General features: G+C 41.3%; 2 protein-coding genes and 1 long non-coding RNA gene across 3 annotated transcripts; all 3 read left to right on the top strand.

Moving 5' to 3' along the window:
* The first annotated feature begins 2,010 nt into the window (after window positions 1–2,010).
* On the top strand, window positions 2,011–3,741 carry LOC127532073 (uncharacterized). The gene is made up of 3 exons (XR_007939325.1): window positions 2,011–2,268; window positions 2,997–3,093; window positions 3,463–3,741. It is a non-coding gene; the product is annotated as an uncharacterized LOC127532073 (long non-coding RNA).
* A 222-nt stretch (window positions 3,742–3,963) lies between these two features.
* LOC127532031 (protein NLRC3-like) lies at window positions 3,964–6,632 on the top strand. The gene is made up of 4 exons (XM_051943046.1): window positions 3,964–4,080; window positions 5,320–5,392; window positions 5,553–5,778; window positions 5,960–6,632. Exons 2-4 carry the CDS (start codon window positions 5,390–5,392, stop codon window positions 6,616–6,618), a joined length of 888 nt encoding a protein of 295 aa, XP_051799006.1. The 5' UTR covers window positions 3,964–4,080; window positions 5,320–5,389; the 3' UTR covers window positions 6,619–6,632.
* Window positions 6,633–7,847: 1,215 nt separating this feature from the next.
* LOC127532034 (stonustoxin subunit beta-like) lies at window positions 7,848–15,331 on the top strand. The gene is made up of 4 exons (XM_051943050.1): window positions 7,848–8,010; window positions 8,308–8,481; window positions 13,582–13,628; window positions 13,779–15,331. The coding sequence occupies exons 2-4, from the start codon at window positions 8,432–8,434 to the stop codon at window positions 14,306–14,308; spliced, it is 627 nt and encodes a 208-aa protein (XP_051799010.1). The 5' UTR covers window positions 7,848–8,010; window positions 8,308–8,431; the 3' UTR covers window positions 14,309–15,331.
* Window positions 15,332–15,725: the final 394 nt, after the last annotated feature.

Genomic DNA, 15,725 nt, shown 5'->3' with positions numbered 1-15,725 from the left:
TTGCAGTGGTCGCTTGTGTTTCGCATATTTCCATCCAAGTCTCTTCTGATATTTGTGTTTCTGACTCCCTCTCCCATTTTTGTTTAATGTATGTCGTAGAATGATTTTTAGAAGCTTGTATACTTCCGTATATCCTTGAGACCAACTTTTTGTTGTCTTCTTTTTGATACACATCATGAAATATGGAAATCAGATTATATTCCCCCTCCTCTTTGGTCTGTAGTTTTTTATTATAATAGTCTCTGACTTGCAGGTATCTATAGAAGTCCTGTTTTTCCAATCCATATTTCTCTGAAATTGACTCATAACTCTGAAATTTGTTGTTTGAGGTGAGGGAACAAAATGATGTGATACCTCTCTTAACCCACTGTTTAAAGCCCCCGTCTAATCTAGCAGGTTCAAATTCTGGATCATATGCTACCCAATTCAAGACCCCAACCTGCTTCTCTATTTGTAACTTCCTCAAGACCTTAAACCAAAGCTTGAGGGTGAAGAAAGTCCACTTATTTAAGCTGTTATAATGTTTTTCGGCTTGGCTTTTATTTCCTATTATAGATTGTATTGGAATTTTTAGCTGTGAGATTTCTAGAAATTTCCATTTAGATTCATAATTTGGAGCGCACCAGTATATTAAGGGCTTCAATTGCGCGGCATAATAGTAATCCTGTAAGCATGGTAAGGCTCTTCCTCCCTTCTCTTTTTTCAAATGTAATATCTTAAATTGAACCCTAGGTTTTCTATTGTTCCAAATGAACCTTGAGATCCAGGTGTTCCACTCATCAAATTGTTTTTGAGGTACCTCCAAAGGGAGAGACTGAAAGAGATAAAGAAGCCGTGGCAACACATTCATTTTAATTATTTCTATTCTATTGCTCATAGACAAAGCCCTTTTCAATGAACAATTATCAGAAAACCAGTCAATATTCATATCGGCAAGAAAAAAAAATGTCATTACTGGTATCTGTTACGTTATGGAACATAGTACATATATTGTTCAAGTATTCAATATTCGAACTAGGTGGTCTATAGCAGCAGCATGTTAGTATAGGCCTGTGATGTGAAGTATAAACTTGGAGCCAAAGGGCTTCCACTCCTGTCATGCCAAGATCATTTCTAATTTAGGGGATCCAATTTAGACTCAAGTGTGACAAGACAGTCACAAATCTTGCGAAAGCCATTCTCCAGAGTGTTGTGATCCATTGAGAGCTTGGGCACTTTGATTTTAATTTCATCAACGTCCTTCTGAGTGTAGTGGATGCTGTCCCTAAGCTCCTGTATGTTTACATTCATAACGTCCAGTCTCTCATTAGTAGAGTCCATAATCACTTTAACAAACTTGTTAAAAGTGTCAGCGTGTCTATCAAGCATCTCCATAAAATGAGATTTCTGTTGTTCTAGTGACTGGAAAATTAGCTTTTTGACAGCATCCATATTAATAATTTCAGACTCACTCTGGGTAGTTGGGTGGCAGAATGAAATGTCTTTTCCAGCCGCCTCACAATCACCTTTATCCTTTCTGCTTCCCCCTCAGCGAGGCATCCTTGGATATCCACAGGTTGACCACACACTAGCTCAGTGGTGGTAGACTGAGCCAGGGCCCGGGCCTGGTCTGGGCCTGGTGGATAGGCTGCAGATAAGTCGTAGGTTGTAGGCCACAGCTGGAGAATCAGGCTAAAAACTTCACAAATTCCGCTTTACATTCACACTTTCATTGTTTTTGTGTAGCAAAAACACTAAACAACGACTGGTGAAACTTTAGTAGACTAGATAGTAAGGATTACACAGATTTCTGTCAGATTGTTTCCTCAGGTTCAGCAGCTCAGCTGTGTTGGTGACTTTGAGTGTGTACATGAATTTAAACCAAATGTTCAGACATGTTGGGGTGTTCCCAACCAGCAGGAGTTCTCAAACTGATGCTGAAATCAATGTTTTATAAGTAAATATAATTTGTTTGTCAGGCAGTATAAACATGAGTTGCTCTTATTATCTGTCAATCACAACCTGTGATCTGATCTGTCTAGCAGAGGGGAAAAGATTTAAAGTGAAATAAAGTTCACCTGATACACTTTGAAGAAACCAGATGCTAGAAATGTTCAGATGTTTGTTAAATGCAGCATTAAATGAGACTGAGAGCAGACATGTTGAGGGAAATGTGCATCAGTGTGATCTCTGCTGATGTTGGTTCTGTCCCACTGATTCCATTCTAGGGAATGTTAACTGTCAGGGATTTACAGCCTGATGGGAGCTTCTGCTTTCATGAAGAACAGGGTTTGTACAAGTTGTGTTGGACGTTGAGTGACATGAAAAAGGTTGAATGTAGAAATAATGGGTCACGAGCCTAGCCGCGCTAGACAACCTACGGCAATGAATTTAATTCTCTGCCAGGGTGGGTCTAGTTACCCTCCATAAGGCTCGAGGCTGGATTCTCCGAAAACTGGCCGGACCAATCACCATGAAGTGTAGAGTCAGAAGGCGGGCGTAACTAAGTGACGACAGAGGCGTGACGATTCTGACAGAAACAACCGGCGCACAATAAACAGTTATCTTTGGACTCGGCTTTGGCCACAGCCCTTAAAGATTTGAAGCTAAAATTCAACTTGAAAGATAAACAAAGGACGGCACTGAAGTGTTTCATTAAGAAGAAAGACGTATTTGGACTTATGCCGATGGGATATGGCAAATCCTTAATAGACCAGTTGGCTCCGCGGCTCCGCTGGTTGGGAAGCTAATGGGACTTAGCCACAATCCGCCGGTGCTCTCGGAACTACATCAGCCTATTCGTTGCATTGATTGGTTGTATACCTACCCAATTGCTGCAGAGGGATTTGATAGACAACCTTTTAGCCCGCCTCCCTCCCTGTCGAGCTTCCCTAGACCCTTGTGCCGTCAGAAACATGGGTATAGCATGGCTAGGCGAATGGGTCACATGAAATGAGTGGGAATCAGCCTGTAAAATGTGCTCTTATTGTGAAAGTCTGCCTGCTGCTTCCTCATAGGTGGAGTCCTGACTGGTTCCAGGAAACAGATCACCTGTCAGAGCGTCCAGGAGTGGACTGGAAACTTTCTTCTTCTTCTTCAGTGTTTGAATAAAGTGTAAGTTTGCTTTGTTTGCTGCTTTAACTTCAGTAATGTTGCTGTTTGTTTCTGCTCTGTCATGTTTCTACATGTTCACTTCTTATTTCAGCACAAACTGTGGATGACTGTTGTTTAAACATGGATCAATATGATTATTAGCTTATTGATCGACTGCAATCAGTCAATATTTCTATGAGATTATTGATGGACTTGAGTCAGTTTGATGAGCTGCTGATGTTTCTTTGTTGTTTTGTCTTTCTGACTTTGGCTTTGTGGGTGAGTCTCTGCAGCTCCATGACTCCATCTGCTGGACTGATAGTAGAAGTGCAGCAGCTGATCTTCTCCAGGAGGATCTGAGTGGATGAATGATGTTTGTTTCCTGTGCAGGTGAAGGCAGAAAGTGTGTGTGAGCTGCTGTGAGTTGAGCATCATGGATGAGTGTGAGGACAGAGAGGAGGGAGTCCCTCCCTCTAAAAGCTCTCTGTGTGGGGAACAGGAGAACCAGAGCAAAGCTCAGAGGTGAGAGCACCATCTCTAACTGTCCAGGACTCTGCTGCATGTCAGAGCTCAGCATCACATCACTGCTGCATCATTATTGACAGGAATCCACCTGGACCTGGACCTGGACCTGGACCTGCATCCAGCTGTGTGTCCTTCAAGAGTGACCGGTCATTTGGTCGCTACATTACCTTTAAAGATCATCAACCTCCTGCTGCAAATAAGTAAGCTGTGAAATCAAACTACTGACTGTTGTGTCAAAAGTTCTGTCATTGTTCCAAATATGTTCCATCATTAAATCTCTCTGAAACTCTGCTACAGGTTTGTTCCTTCCTGGTGGCCTTCCTCTCTATTTACCAGAATCTATGAGAGACCAGAGTCCTGTGGACCTGGACCTGGACCTGGACCTGGACCTGGACCTGCATCCAGCTGTGTGTCCTTCAAGAGTGACTGGTCTAAGGAACAACCTATTGAATTTAAAGGAGAACCAGGTCCTGCTGCAGAGGGGTAAGATGTTCAGAACAAGGACTATGCTACTAATTGACTTTGTCTCGAATAGAACAGAATAACTAACCAGAACATACACTAGTTGGTGCACATTATGACTGACATCACGATGCAAAAAGCTTCACCGTCAGACTGATAAAAAACAAAACAAAACTTATTCTAAAAAAAAATCAATGTATCCATGTAAGAAGACTATTTGTATATAATATATATAAATATCTATATATAAATACACACACACACACACACACATATACACACACACACCTGTATACATACACATCTGCTCATATTTATTGGACAGTGAAGATGCAGCAGCAGTATTTCATGTAACAACCAATGGAATGAGAGGAACACAGCTTTTGCTCTCAACCAAACTAATATCACTATCCAGTGGAAGTAGAGTGGGGGTGGGTCTTAGAAAGACATTGAGATCCAGCTGCAGGTGAGTCTGTTGTTGTCATGGTTACAGTGACGCTGTGGTGCTATCTGGTAGTGATACAGAACTCTGGAACAAATTCATGGATCCAGACTATAAGTGGCATCACTGCTAAAATCTGATCACTTGGTCCTTGAGTCATTTCTGAGCTTCTCTGAAAAGTTCATCCAAATCCCTTGATCCACTTTTTTTCAGTAATCTTGCACACAGACAAATAGACGGCAGGACAAACGTACGATGGTCACAGTAACTCCGCCGTGTTCCTTGGTGGAGTTCAAATAAACGGTGCATCCAGACAGCTCAACACAGCGTCCTGGGTTGGATTCCAGCTCTTTACTGCATGTCTTCCCCTCATTCTGGTCCCTGCTTTCCTGTCTGCCTCTCCACTCTATCAAATAAAGCCAACAAAAGACCACAAACATAATTTTAAAAAATAAATAAAGAAATGGTGAATTTCTTTTTGCACTGTAACTGTTTACATGGTTGTATTTCAGAATAAATAGTGCAAATGGTGCTTAAAAGGGGGATCAATGTCCTTTTCCATGTCTTTTACTGTTTAGTTGCTAAACATATTTGCACCATGTTGTAGTCAGATGGAGTACTACCTCCACCTACTGACCTTTTTGGTGTTCCTATAATCTGAGTTTGTGAAGGCACACAGCTGAATTTCTTTCTAGTGAGTGAGATTGTACCCCGACCGAAAAGCAAAAAAGTTCAAGCTGAGGATTATTTTTCACTTTAAGCCCTGTAGATGTCTCTGTGTGATAAAGTGAGAGTTAACTGTTGATGTTGATCCACAGAGTGGAGCAGCAGAACTCAGAGGTTCCCAGAGCTCAGTCTGTCCAGCAGCATCCCCTGGACTCCATATTCATGGTGAGTTCATGGACAACAAGTTGTTCTCCATCTGTTGTGTTCAGGCGTCTCCATGCTGCTCTTTGTAGACCAGTGGACTGTCAGTGTGTCCAACATGGATCTGATGTTTGGCTCCATGATTTGACTCTGATGGACTCATTGACACATTTCTCTGTTCCAGCTGCTGGAGGACAACATGGTGACTTTTGTGAAGAAGGAGCTGAAGAAGATGCAGAAGCTTGTGAGTCCAGATTACCCAGAATGCTCAGAGAGTCAGAGGGAGGATGAGGAGGAGTTGGAGGGTGGTGATGAAGATGAGAGGAGCAGCAGAGAGATGTTTGAGCAGATCACAGTGTTGTTCCTGAGGAGGATGAAGCAGGAGAAGCTGGCTGACTGTCTGCAGAGCAGTAAGAGGATTTGTGTAAAGACTGAAGCTGCTGATCAACAGAACATTTACTAAAGTCTCAGAATATCTTCACACAATCAGTCTTTAGGGGACAAACTGTCACCTTCACTTTATTTCTACTTTGGTGCTTTAATATCCAGGTGACTTCTACTTCACTCTTTCTTTCTCGTGTTTTCATTCAGAACTTGCTGCTGGAGTTTGTGGACGTGAACTTAAATGTGGTCTGAAGAAGAAGTTCCAGAGAGTGTTTGAGGGCATCGCTAAAGCAGGACAGAAGACCCTCCTGAATGAGATCTACACAGAGCTGTACATCACAGAGGGAGGGACTGCAGAGGTCAATGATGAACATGAGGTCAGACAGATTGAAGCAGCATCCAGGAAAGCAGACAGAGCAGAAAGAAGCATCAGAGCAGAAGACATCCTTAAAGGCTCACCTGGAAGAGATGGACCAATCAGAACAGTGATGACAAAGGGAGTGGCTGGCATCGGGAAAACAGTGTTAACACAGAAGGTGACTCTGGACTGGGCTGAAGACAAAAGCAACCAGGACATCCATTTCATGTTTCCACTGACTTTCAGAGAGCTGAATGTGCTGAAAGAGAGAAAGTTCAGCTTGATGGAACTTGTTCATCACTTCTTCAGTGAAACCAAAGCAGCAGGAATCTGCAGCTTTGAATACTTCCAGGTTGTGTTGATCTTTGATGGTCTGGATGAGTGTCGCCTTCCTCTGGACTTCCACAACAATGAGGTCCTGACTGATGTTAGAGAGTCCACCTCAGTGGATGTGCTGCTGACAAACCTGATCAGGGGAAGCTGCTTCCCTCTGCTCGCCTCTGGATAACCACACGACCTGCAGCAGCCAATCAGATCCCTCCTGACTGTGTGGACATGATGACGGAGGTCAGAGGGTTCACCGACCCACAGAAGGAGGAGTACTTCAGGAAGAGATCCAGAGATGAAGAGCAGGCCAGCAGCATCATCTCCCACATGAAGAAGTCACGAAGCCTCCACATCATGTGCCACATCCCAGTGTTCTGCTGGATCACTGCTACAGTTCTGGAGGAGCTGCTGAGAAGCAGAGAGGGAGGAGATCTGCCCAGAACCCTGACTGAGATGTTCATCCACCACCTGGTGGTTCAGGCCAAAGTCAAGAAGGTCAAGTATGATGGAGGAGCTGAGACAGATCCACACTGGAGTCCAGACAGCAGGAGGATGATTGAGTCTCTGGGAAAACTGGCTTTTATTCAGCTGCAGAGAGGAAACCTGATCTTCTATGAGTCTGACCTGACAGAGTGTGGCATCGATGTGGAAGCAGCCTCAGTGTACTCAGGAGTGTTCACACAGATCTTTAAAGAGGAGAGAGGGCTGTACCAGGACAAGGTGTTCTGCTTCGTCCATCTAAGCGTTCATGAGTTTCTTGCTGCTCTTCATGTCCATCAGACCTTCATCGACTCTGGAATCAACCTCCTGGAAGAACAACAACAAACAACATCCTGTTGGTCTGAAATGTTCCAAAGTTATTCAAGAGGTTTCTACCAGAGAGCTGTGGATGAGGCCTTACAGAGTCCAAACGGACACCTGGACTTGTTCCTGCGCTTCCTCCTGGGTCTGTCACTGCCGACCAATCAGAATCTCCTACGAGGCCTGCTGACACAGACAGGAAGTAGCTCACAGACCAATCAGAAAACAGCGGAGTACATCAAGGAGAAGATCAGTGAGAATGTGTCTGCAGAGAGAAGCATCAATCTGTTCCACTGTCTGAATGAACTGAAGGATGTTTCTCTAGTGGAGGAGATCCAACAGTCCCTGAGATCAGGACGTCTGTCCACAGATGAACTGTCTCCTGCTCAGTGGTCAGCTCTGGGCTTCATCTTACTGTCATCAGAAGAAGATCTGGACGTGTTTGACCTGAAGAAATACTCTGCTTCAGAGGAGGTTCTTCTGAGGCTGCTGCCAGTGGTCAAAGCCTCCAAGAAAGTTGTGTAAGTAGTTGGAGACTGAAGATCCTTTTTCATTTTGCTGCTGTTTCATCAGTATAATGTGCTTTTTGTCTCTTCAGACTGAGTGGCTGTAGTCTGTCAGAGAGAAGCTGTGGAGCTCTGTCCTCAGTCCTCAGCTCCCAGTCCTCCAGTGTGACAGAGCTGGACCTGAGTAACAACAACCTGCAGGATTCAGGAGTGGAGAGTCTTTCTGCTGGACTGGAGAGTCCACACTGTAAACTGGAAGCTCTCAGGTCAGGACTCACACTTTGAAACTGATGTGATTTCTATCAGTGGATAAACAGCTAACCTGAGTACAATCATTTCTGCTGATGGGATTCATCAAATGAGCTTTTACTGAACTTGTGCAGGACTTTGTCAGGGTTTATTTTTGACATGATTAAATCCCACTAATCATTGTTGAGATCGTTGATTTGCTTGAGACGCATGAAATGTGCAGCAAAATGTATCTGAAAGACAAAGAAGAAAAGAGAGAGAGAAACATCCATCCAAGTGTTGTCCATCAGGTTTGTGTTGTTTTGTGTGTGCAGGCTGTCAGGCTGTCTGGTCACAGAGGAAGGCTGTGCTTCTCTGGCCTCAGCTCTGAGCTTGAAGACCTCAAATCTGAGAGAGCTGGACCTGAGCTACAACCATCCAGGAGACTCAGGAGAGAAGATGCTGAGAGCTAAAGTGGAGGATCCACACTGTAGACTGGAAACTCTGAGGTACAGACAGACAGACACTCTGAGGTACAGACAGACAGACACTCTGAGGAAACTATCAGCCTAGCTCACAAAAAAGAGTGGAAGCAGAAGAATAGTGTTAGCTCAGCTATGCACCATGACAGAAAGGAAACTGTTAGCCTAGCTTAGCTCAGACAGGAAGCAGGGTGAACTTTTTTCTTTTTCTTTTTTTAATTTCAAAAGGTCACAGGTAACATCCAACATCAACATGATATTGAAACAAACAGTGACAGAGTTAACAAAAATCACTTTGAAGGAAGAAAGGAAGAGAAGAATAAAAGAAAGGAAACTAAAAAAAACACAAAAAACAAACAAAAATACAGCTGAGTAAATGTAAACATTTATAGCAAATAATTTTTTTTACAAATGTTCACAGTTTTTATTGCTTTCTGGTTATCAGATATTTATTTATTGACTTTAAATAATATTCAAATTCTTTATGGAAGACAAGATAATTTGGCTTTAGATGACTGAATTTTTCTTTATGAATGTTAAATTTTACTAATATTAATATGAGATTGATGATAAAGGCCTTGTCTTTTTCATATCCATCCTGTGTGTAAACTCCAGAAATGATGTTTGTAGAACAAATCAATCTGCAGATTTAGTTTTTCTGAACAAAATTTTAAATTTCCTTCCACATTTTTCTGCTGAAACTACAATAATAAAAATGTGGAACTGTTTCTGGCTGTTCAGAGCAAAAAGAACATCTTACATCTATATCACGTTTGAACTTAGTCATAGAATGTTTTATGGACAGATTTTATGTAAGATTTTAACAGAAATGTCCCTAACTTTGTTCAACATGAATTTGTGAGGTCAAAGCCAAACCTGAGACCAGAGATATTATTAATAAAAGAGTTCCAGTCATGGATAACATCAGGTTTTGTTGTCGTTTCTCTTTGGAACAGTGCACGTATAGCTCTGTTGCTGTTCTTTGCCGTCCCAAAGCATATTTAGCCACAATAAGTGTCACATGGATTAACAACATGTATATCTGCTGCAAGAGAGGAGGCAGTGCACAGAGTCACAACAGCAGCTGGAATGGAGCTAATGACCTTTGGAAAGTCTTCAAGTGTTGAAGGGAATGGAGACTTTTCACAGAATTCAGTGTCATTCATAAAATGGCCACTAGGGGTCAGAAGCTGTGAGACGAAGTCCATTTTGTTGTTAAAGCAGCTATTGAGAAAGATGCTTTTATTTTGATGCAGTATATCCCCATTATTCCAGAGATAATACCCATGTGGAGAGAAATTGTGCTTGTAGGCCGTTTTCCACGACAACAAAACCTGTTTGTGAAAACTGGATCATTTTAGGGGAATCTTGTTTATTTGGTAGCTACAAACCAACAGAAAAGGGAGTCCTCCAGTTTGATGAAATACACATTTAGGAATAAAGTTCTATAAAGATGCATCATTTTTAAGAAAGATTTGAACCATTTGATCTTCAGAACATTGTTTAGAATTGAAAAATCAACAAAGTGGAGGCCTCCATTTTTGTAGTTGTTCAGAATTCCAGATTTTCTGATCAAGTGTGTACAGTTTTTCCACAGAAAATGAACAAGCATCTTATCAATAAATGTGACAGTTTTACAGTCCAGTGCCAGTGAGGAGGCGGCATACACAAGTCTGGAAATTCCCTCAGCTTTTGACAGAAGAGTTCACCTTTAAGTGATAAGTCTCTTTGTAGCCAAAGCTTCCATTTATTCTGCACCTTTTTAATCCTTGGCTCAAAGTTGAGATGGCATCTCTCTCACTGATTTTTAGTTCCAGTAATCCCTAAATAGTTAACCTTACTCTTTACTCGTATATCATCAATTGAGGTTATATCAGAACTTTAGAGAGCGAATAGCTCACACTTATTTAGGTTTAAGTCCAAACCTGATGCTTTAGAAAACATGTGGATTGCATTAATTGCAGGCTTTATCTGTAGGGCATTCTTTAAAAACAAGGCTGTATCATCAGCCAACTGACTTCAAAGTCTGCTTCTAGCAGCAATAGAGATGCCTTCCAACTGACAGAATTTGACAAAATGACAAAACATTTGAGCAACAACCAGGAAGAGGTAAACTGAGACAGGGCAGCCCTGTCTTAGCCCTCTTTCCAAACAAAATCTCTGAGTTGTGCCATTCCTCAGTTTTACCGAGCTATTGGCGCCAGCATAGAATGTTTTCATCACACTGCAAAAGTATGGCCCAAAACCAAAGCTGTTAAGAGCAGAAAACATAAAGGAGTGTTCAACTGTATCAAAGGCTTTGTGAAAGTCTCCAACTAAAATGAAACTGTCATCCCTAATAAGGTCAGCATCGTCTATGAGGTCTAAAACTAGCCTCATGTTATTGAAAATATGCCTGTTACTCATAAACCCAGACTGATTCTCATCAATAAGAGAGTTAAGAGCATTTTTACATCTTTTAGCAAAAACAAGAGCAAGAACTTTAGAGTCATTGTTCAATAATGAAACTGGTCTCCAGTTATCAATGAAGAGAGGCTCCTTTTTTGGTTTAGGAATTAAAGTCATCCAGCCTTGTGTCATACTTGCTGGAAGAGTCCCTTTACTAATACCTTCAGAAAACTTTGAACAGAAATGGGGCCAAAAGTTCAGCAAAATCTATCTAGAATTCTGAAACAATCCATCAACTCCAGGTGACTTATTACTCTGAAGTTGCATCATTGCATCTAATACTTGTTGTTGTGTGAGAGGGGTGTCACACATCAACCGCTCTTCCTCCGTATAGAGTTTGTAAAATCAACACATTAAACAGTCTATCCATTGCATCTTTGTCAGACTTTGTTTTAAAAAGAGAGCAAAACTCAGAAATACTGCTCTTACTTTCAGTCACAACTCCATCAATGTTCAGTTGAGACATGGCATTGTACTTAGCATGAGTTTTTTCCACTTTAACCCTTTAAGCTGCGGTCAATTTTCCCCTGAAATTTCAACTGAAGATGTACAGAAAGTAAATTGAATGCTGTTCTTGAACTGTTTGGAGTACAGGCATGGCTGGGGTCTCATTTGAAAGCTGACAACCTGCATTGTCACCCAGTGCAGTAAAAATTACTCTTGGTGCTACTGACACAGAGTTATTTATGTTGGAACACACTGAATTAGGAAGAATTTTATTCACGCCTAAATTTTTTCCCTAATAAAACACCTGAAAATTAGTGTGGCAGCACTGTGACAGCTTGAAACACAACAAGGCAACAGCCTGGGGTCTTACATAGTTCAGGACAAAATTTCAGAGCAAAACTACAAGAAATGAGTGTTTCACACATGTTTTTGTACTAATATGCCCAATTATGTCAATTTTGGACACCCTATGTACACCCTGTGAAAAAATGGTATATGGTCGTTTATTGGCCCTTTTTCACACTATTTTCACTCCAAAAACTCATAAAGAACTAAAAAAATCACTTCAGATAAGCTTCAGTGCGGATCTTGATCTGAATCAGAGGCTCAGACGGAGACAGAGAAAAGCAGCTGCAGCAGGAGAGCCGGAGGTGTGAAAACTCACACAGAGCCGCTAAAGCCCGCCTCTCGGCTATTCAGCAGCTCATTGGCTACATGCCCTGTCAGTCAAACGTTTCCTCCGGCGTCATTTTGCTCAGAATTTAGTGGAGAGATGAGAGTCACCAGATCCATCGGTCTCGGCAACGGCTGGCTGTTCCGGGTTCGGAGGCAGCGATGAGTCACTTGATTGGTTGAAATGCGGTTGGGATCGAAAGCAGAGGCTTCAGTCGCCATTTTCTGACCGAGATCGTGAGGATTACAGAAAGCTTCATAAAATTATGGATAAAAATGCAGTGAATTATGGAACGCGCAGCGCCACCGTGCGCCACGTGGACGCGCACGGAGCCGAGCTATTTGTGGATTATTTACTTATTTCTAGACATGTTTTGGACAAAATATGATACTTGCTAGTATTGTCTGGATGACTACTCTTGGATTATGGCCGGTTTTTGTGGATTATTTTCATCGTTGACCGGTAAAAGACCATCGAAACGTAAGTTATGCCCTTTATGCCCCTTTAAACTTTTGTTGTTTGTTTTAGAAATGTGTTTATATTACCCGCTGTGGTAATCACATCTGAAAGTGGTTTATGCCATTTTATTCCTCCAAGTATTTGGAAACTTCTCTCTCCATACATCACATCAATCATACTTGTCAATGAAAGAGTTGAAGTGAACATTTGGCTGTGAGCATTTAGCTGGAGGCCATCTATCATCACCTCATTCATGAGCACATTAAAATCACCTCCTACAATGAAGTAAGCCTCAGGGAATGTCTGAGTTAGAGCTGCAAGTTTACAGTCTAATGTAGGAATAAGTTTATCCTTTTCTGATGTAGAATTATAAGCGTACAAATGAACAATAATCATTGCTTTGCCATTCCAGTCTACTATTAAACAAATCAAATGAGCTTGACTGTCACAGAGTGCATCAATTTTCCAGGAAAACTCCCCTTTAAACAAGATCCCCCAGCAGAATGTTCTGTCCATGTCATCACCACATGTCGTTTCCCACTGATTTTTACACAAGTTTACATCTTTAATAAGTGAGTGTGATTCCTTGGAAAAAACCAAATCAGTTTTCAGCTGTTTAACATTAAAAATAAAGCTTTACGCTTTACATTATTCCTCAGTCCCCTAGCATTGAGTGAGACAAGTGAAAAAGACATAAAAAAGAAGAAATAAAGCAAAAAGCTTTCTAAGCTTCTAGCTATGTATATTCTGGCACACACACAAAAAGGAAAGGCAGCTCAGCGACACCTATAACCTGATGTTCTAGTTCATTAAATGAGATGTTCCAAAGGGATTTAAGGCAATGGGCTAGCATAGAGTGATATCACTGAAAAAGAGGAAAAAGAAAAGAAGAAAGTTCTGTTTTGCTGCACAATTGTAGAAAATGATTTAAAGTTGTACAGTCAGTCATGGCGCCAGTGAAGTTTGTATCAGTCTGGGAGAATGATGTCACCTCTATGAACGCTCTGGTCCTTTATCAGTGGAACAGTGTGAGAGCCATGTAACGTCCATGTGTGCTGCTGAAAGAGTCTCTGCTGCTCTGACCGTCCTCCTCCTTTCAGGGTGACGCCTGCTGGAGTCCGATGGTTGACACCAGGTCTGAGGAAGTGTAAGTGTGTTTGAATGGATTGATGGAAACAAAGCAGCACATTCAAGCATCTTCAAAGTGTCACATCTCTGAGGTCATCATCAAAGCTTTAATACTGATCACATGATCCATCAATAACTGCAGCTGTGTTGTGTTTGTTCTCTCCATCAGATTCCTGTCAACTCACAGTCGACACAAACACAGTACACGGAAACCTCAGACTGTCTGACAACAACAGGAAGGTGACATATGTGGAGGAGGATCAGAGGTATCCTGATCATCCAGACAGGTTTGACTACTGTTATCAGCTGCTGTGTAGAACTGGTCTGACTGGTCGCTGTTACTGGGAGGTGGAGTGGAGAGGATGGGTTTATATATCAGTGAGTTACAGAGGAATCAGAAGGAAAGGAGACAGTTATGACTGTGGGTTTGGATGTAATGATCAGTCCTGGAGTCTGTTCTGCTCTGATGATGGTTACTCTGTCAGTCACAATGACAGTGAAACATCCATCAGTTCCTCCTCAGTCTCTCACAGAGTTTCAGTTTATGTGGACGTTCCTGCTGGAACTCTGTCCTTCTACAGAGTCTCCTCTGACTCTCTGATCCTCCTCCACACCTTCAACACCACATTCACTCAAACTCTCTATCCTGGATTTGGGGTCTACAGGTCCTGGTCTGGTTCTTCAGTGTCTCTGTGCTGAGTCTCGTCTCCAGAGTCTCCTCCTGGTACAGAAACAGTGTTGAACAGATGGTTGAGTCTCTCCATGACTCTGTCCCTCACAAACATGTTTTCACATTCATGGATTAAATGTGTTTCTTTGTCAAATCCTTCTCAATGATTCCTTGTAAACTTGTTCCTCTTCAAAGATGAAGTTGTGATTCTTCCAGGAGCCAAATGTGGTGTTTGCGTCTTTTTCCAGTCAAATGTTGAGAGTGAAAATCAGGATGTGGTGTTCCTCTGACGCTCACTGGAACTAAAAGCATTTGAGCTGCACAAAGTGTGAAATGAGAGAGGAAGCAGTGAATCTCCAAACTGCTGACAGACTTTCACACATTATTGTCCAGTGAAAATCAGCTTTTTGTGCAGCCACACTTGATCCTGATGTGAGTCTTTAAGTCCTGTTCTAGTGATGAAATGAGAACTTCCTTCATCTGTGTCACTCTTTCCAAAGTATTCTGTGCTCTTCTGTCATTTATGTCTTATTGATAGATCCATTTTTCATTTTTACTATAAATAAGTGCTTCAATGTTTTTTCATCAGTTTTTTTTATCAGATTCTGAATTTCTGGTTTCATCAACAAATTCTATCAGATTGTATTTTTCCATCAAAGCTCCCATAACCCTAGCTATCTGTGGATCAAAATGTTTTCAGCATCGATATGATTCCAGTAGAATTTAAACCCACCAGGACTATCCAGATTACATTGAACTCTGTAAATTCTACATTTTTTAGCCTGTTTCATTCTATAAATGTTGTGTTTGGCCGTTAAAGGAGCTTTTCCTCACATTGTGCTGTATTTGAACCCTTCCATGCTCTAAATTCTTTGAACAGATCTTGTGCTGTAATCAATGTCTAACTTAGTTTTTATTTTCATTGCAGTGGTTGATTTTTCCTGAACAAGATCAATGATTTTAATACGTCTTTCTCCACTTTTATTTGCTCTGCCTGTGGCTTTTAAACTATTCTAACTTTCTTTTTTATTCAATAAATGACTAATAACACACTTTGATCTTCATGTTTGTTTGCTTATTTGTTGATCAGTGGAATTTAATTTTCCATGTTGAATAATCAACGTTTATCCTCTTCCACGGCAGAAATGAAAACAGAAAAAAGATCTTTAGTAAAGCAGTAAAACTGATGCTTTTATTTTGATCTTTTTGTCTCCATTTTTAATTCTATTTCATTAAATTTATCCCTAAAAGCAGATATAAAGAAGTCCAAAGACTAGAAGAAAAACTCCATATTTTAGTGGTGAAAAGACTCAGAAACCAAACTTGTAAATAAATGATCTTCTCTGTTTTAATTTCTATCTGTTCTTATGATCACAGTCAGTGAGCGAGTAAAACATGAACAATCTAAAGTTGTGAACTTGAACTTCTTTCAAAGTGATTTTTCTG

This window comes from Acanthochromis polyacanthus, chromosome 22, assembly GCF_021347895.1.
Source record: "Acanthochromis polyacanthus isolate Apoly-LR-REF ecotype Palm Island chromosome 22, KAUST_Apoly_ChrSc, whole genome shotgun sequence".
Lineage (NCBI taxonomy): Eukaryota > Metazoa > Chordata > Actinopteri > Pomacentridae > Acanthochromis > Acanthochromis polyacanthus.
This window is presented reverse-complemented; position numbering and strand designations above follow the sequence as displayed.

Bases quoted from the DNA above. Each gene is read 5' to 3' on its own strand.
- LOC127532034 (XM_051943050.1), top strand. From the start codon at position 8,432: ATGCTGAGAGCTAAAGTGGAGGATCCACACTGTAGACTGGAAACTCTG. The intron at 8,482-13,581 runs GTACAGACAGAC...TCCTCCTTTCAG, and splicing joins TGTAGACTGGAAACTCTGAG to GGTGACGCCTGCTGGAGTCC. The intron at 13,629-13,778 runs GTAAGTGTGTTT...TCTCTCCATCAG, and splicing joins GACACCAGGTCTGAGGAAGT to ATTCCTGTCAACTCACAGTC.
- LOC127532031 (XM_051943046.1), top strand. The intron at 5,779-5,959 runs GTAAGAGGATTT...GTTTTCATTCAG, and splicing joins GGCTGACTGTCTGCAGAGCA to AACTTGCTGCTGGAGTTTGT.